Source organism: Panthera uncia, chromosome D1, assembly GCF_023721935.1.
Source record: "Panthera uncia isolate 11264 chromosome D1, Puncia_PCG_1.0, whole genome shotgun sequence".
Lineage (NCBI taxonomy): Eukaryota > Metazoa > Chordata > Mammalia > Carnivora > Felidae > Panthera > Panthera uncia.
The window spans coordinates 49,265,138-49,269,517 of NC_064808.1; the positions used below are offsets into that span (position 1 = coordinate 49,265,138).

General features: G+C 48.3%; 1 protein-coding gene across 1 annotated transcript; it reads right to left on the bottom strand.

Annotated features, from left to right (window-relative positions):
• Nucleotides 1-2,466: 2,466 nt before the first annotated feature.
• On the bottom strand, nt 2,467-4,119 carry RBMXL2 (RBMX like 2). The gene has a single exon (XM_049650858.1). The coding sequence runs from the start codon at nt 3,956-3,958 to the stop codon at nt 2,774-2,776; it is 1,185 nt and encodes a 394-aa protein (XP_049506815.1). The 5' UTR covers nt 3,959-4,119; the 3' UTR covers nt 2,467-2,773.
• Between the last annotated feature and the right edge of the window lie 261 nt (nt 4,120-4,380).

A 4,380-nucleotide genomic window follows, 5' to 3' on the forward strand; every position in this document is an offset into this window, starting at 1 on the left:
CATTAGCTTCTACATTGAACTTTATTATAATAAGTCTCAGTTAATCCACTCCAGGCAGGCTGTTTCTACTCTTTTAACATTCAGAGGGCAGTGATCTTGTGGTTAACTCCTGGTGTACATGTGCGAGTTTCTCTAGGTCCTCTCCTTGGACTTTCTGAGTTGTAAGGTATGCACCCTCCAACTTTACTAGGCATTGCCAAAATTATTTCCAAAGTGATTATGTCAATTTCTACCTCTATCAGAAAGGTATCAGTCCTTTTGCCCCCTTATTTTTCCCTTGGTGTTTTCTTTCTTAATGGTTTCTAAGCACTCTTGGGGTTATTTCAATGCAAATACATTCTTCGAATTTATGGTTTTACATTTCACTTTATTAAATGTCCTATCATTAAAAAATATCTTAAGAATATGGAAAATTCTAGCAACATGATTTCCTTCGAGGTTTGTGTTTATGTCAAAAGTTCTCTGCCCCAGGAGGATAGTTTTTCTTTATTTTCTTCTAAATATTTTTTAAAAATTTCCTCTTCAGGTTTATATCTTCAAACCATCTAGAATGTATTTTTTGTGTATGCTCAGTTAGGGGATCTCGTTTTATCTTTTTACAAAGAGATAGCCATTAAAAACAAAAAAAAAGTCCATCCTTTCATCAATGACTTTTAAAGCTACCTCTGTCATATATCATGTTTTCGTATGCAAGTGGGCCTATTTATGGGCTCACTGTCTTGGCTCTGTTGGTCTGTCTACCCTTGTCTGTTGATATCACACAGCTTAAGTTACTACAGCTTTATAACAAGTTTTGATTATCTGGTAGGGTGAGTCCTTTCTAATTATTGTTTTTTTTCAGAATCACTTTGGCTCTTCTTGCTCTTTATTCCACCATATGAAGCTTTAGATAAATCTCCCATTAGTGTCTTTTTCTTACCTGTTTCTTAAAAATTTGTGGTGAATGAAGTCATTTTCTTTTTTTTTTCTTTTTTTTTTTTTAGTTTTGTGGCTGGTTAGCCAAATCTTTTATTCAGTATTCCATCGTAGATCACACAAATAAATGGGTATTACTGGGAAAGAGAAGGGAGCTGTGTGGAAAAATCATGTTGTAACTTCACTTGAAGTTGTACTGATTTTCCAAATTAATTTGGTGAGGTTAAGAATAGTTATGATAAAAAGTGTTCCCAACCATGACATGATACAAACCTCCATTTATTTAGTCTTTTTATAGGTCCTTCAATAAACGTTAATAAGTTTTCCATAAAGGTATTACACATTTTGTCTGAGTGATTCTGGATTTTTTTTTTTTTTCAGCTATTTCTTGCATTTGATCTTCTGGGCCAGTAATGCAGCCTTTCCTATAATTCACCTACTTTATTATTTTGTCAAAAAGTCATGTTTTTGGAGTTGTGTATGTGAGTGTGTTACATTCAGATCTCTTTAAGTACTTTTTTGTTGTGCAGGTGCTCATCTGTTTCCTCCAGCAATTACTATGCAAAACATGAGTCCTACTATTTTAACCTGATCCTTCTTTCTCTGGCGACTAGAGCTCCTTGACTGTGCAATTACCTCTCTCTCAGATAAACAGGGAAATTCCACAGGTGCTGACTGGAAAAAGGTGTTTCTTGCCCTGAGGTTGGGGTAGAAAGTGGAGACTGTTACATCCCTCCTGAGGCACCCTGGGGGAAGCCTCTCTGATCTTTATCTGTTCAAGCCCTTCTCCCCAGCTTAACAGTACAGAACACTCAACCCATCCCCAGGTCCCTCACACCAGGATGAGTTCCTCAGACGTTGAAATGCCAAGCTCTCTCAAGAATTCTCTGAGCTTCTGAGCTCTGATGCTGCTTCACATTTGGTTCCTCCACCCCCAAGGGCAGAAGACTAATTCTCTCCATAGGAGCCAGCTAGCTGGCTCTAGAGCCAAGGGCAAGTAGCGTGGAGTTAGGTACAGAAGCCATTATGATCCCCAAATTCGCCATTGGTGTATTTTCTACTTGGCTCTTAATAATTTGTTGGTGGTGAAAATAAATGCGATTAATTGATGTTTGTCTGGGATTTCTGCAGCTCTGTGGTTGGTTGGCCAACTCTGTAATTTAGTATTCCATCCTTGTTCAACATATATGAATAGTATTTTGGGGAGCAAGGGAACAGGAGATTCTGCAGATTCTCAAAGTAAAGGCAAAAAGACAACATATGCCCAGCATTATCCACTTGCTTTTTTTAGACTTAAGAGTGAACAGAGCTTTTTTTAAATAGGCATCTAAATGATTTTTGTTGTTGTTGCTGGTCATTTTTTTTAAATACTGGGAACACTGAGTCTCAGTCTGAAAAATACCCTGAAATCTTAAGAGTAGCATATACCAGTGCCCTTCCATTCCCTGCCCCCCCCCCAAATCTTGTTGCTTTCAATTAACAGACTGATCCATTTTTCCATTTTTGGTGGGCAGAGACTGTCTCATTTATCAGGAAAACTTAGAAGAGAGGAAGCCTTTAGAAGAATTTTTACTTGGAAATATAAGAAGACTAGTACGCAGGTTCAAGTCATACTTTTAACATGAGCTTGTTGAAAGAAACGTTAACAATTCCAAAACGCAATTAAACGAGTTTTAACTTTTTCCTCCCAAAAAGCACAAAAAATATGGAGAGGAAGTGAACAGGAAATTTTAAAATTTTTTAAAAGGTAAAAACAACTCTTCCTTGTACTAATCCTTGGGTAGTTAGCATACAACTGACTCTTCTTTTCGTTAGTTTCTTTGAAAACGGAATTTTCAACTCCCAAGTCTGTTGGTACTTAGTATCTGCTCCGGGCTCCCCCTCTCTCCGAGCGGCTTCCCAGGCGGCCTCCGCCCCTGGGGACCCTGCGGCCAGAGCGGCTGTAAGAATCGCGCGGGGGAGGGCACCCCCTTTCCAAGGACGGGGAGAGCCCGCGGTCGGCTCTGCCTACCCGGTCGCGGCCCCTCGAGTAGCGGTCGCTACGGCCGCCGCCGTAACTGTCGCGGCCGCCGCCATAGGCGTCGGGCGAGCAGCCCCGGTACTCGTCGTAGCGGCCTCCCCCGCCGTACGACATTGGAGGCCCCCGCATCGCGGCGGCGCTGCGCGGGTCCCCGTAGCTCTCGAATAGGTCTCGGTAGAAGCCTCCGCTCGGATGGTCCGAGAAGTCGCGGTCGCGCCCCCCGTAGCCGTCTCGGTCGCCATAGCCTCTCGACGGACAGTTATCCCGGGCATTGGAGTGGCCGTAATCGCGGTAGGTGTACTCTCGAGGCGAGGGAGCAAACTCGCGGGGGTCGCGGGCGCTAGAGTAGTCTCGGCTCGAGTAGTTGTCTCTGAGCGAGCAGCCCTCCTCCCGGGGACTCAGGTAGGGGTCCCGGCGCGGGGGTGGCGGCTCCCGGCGCGGTGGGCCTGCATAGCCGTCTCGCCCCCGTGCGGCCGCGGCCCGCCCGCGCATTCCACCGCCGCTGCTGCGAGCCAGGCCCGACGGCGCGGCCCTCTTGGGGGGCGGCCCGGCCCTGCGTGGCGGCGGCCCGCGCTTCATGGGCAGCGAGGCCCTGGAGGACCGCGGGTCGAAATCCCCCGCGTAGCTGCTGTCGTCCGCCGGCCCGCCCCGGGATGGGGGTCGCCGCGGGCCAACGCCGCCCCCGCGGGTCCCGCGCAGGCCCCTCGAGCGACCGCGGCTGCGGGACGGCGGCGGGGCGCCCCGCCGGCCGCTCTCAAACGCCGGCTTGGTGGCCTGGGCCACCTTGATGGCTTTACCATTCAGGGTCTTGCCGTTCATATCTCTGGAGGCAGCCTTGGCGTCTGCCGGGCTTTCGAAGGTGACGAACGCGAAGCCCCTGGACTTGCTGGTTTCTCGATCTTTCATCAAGAGCACCTCACTGATGCGGCCATACTTGCCAAACGCGGCCTCGAGGCCTTTCTCGTCGGTTTCGGGGTTGAGCCCGCCAATGAAGAGCTTCCCGGGGCGATCCGCCTCAACCATGTCGGCCAGTGGTGGGCTCGGTGGAGGGGTAAGGCAAGGGGCAACGCCCGTTGTGGCCCGGGAACCGCTAGCTGATGGCGGCTCCTACCGGTCGGGTGGAGCGTCGTCGCGTAAACGCGGTCGGCGTCCCGGCTGCGCCGGTGGAACGCTGGGGTGTATGCCTTTGGGTCTGGGTGCGCAGCCAGGCAGGGCTCTTTCTAGTCGTGATTGGCTGGTGGCCCGGGGTCGCCGTCGGGAAGGGCAGGGAAGCTTTGTGACTTTACTTCCAGCCTTTAAACTTTGGCTTCATAACCTGCCCCTGGCTTACAGCTTTTAATTCACCCCTGAAAGCTCAGCTGCAAAATGAAAAGCCGTTAAATGTGTGTGTGTGTGTGTGTGTGTGTGTGTGTATACATATATGTGTGTGTGTGTGTATTCATTCC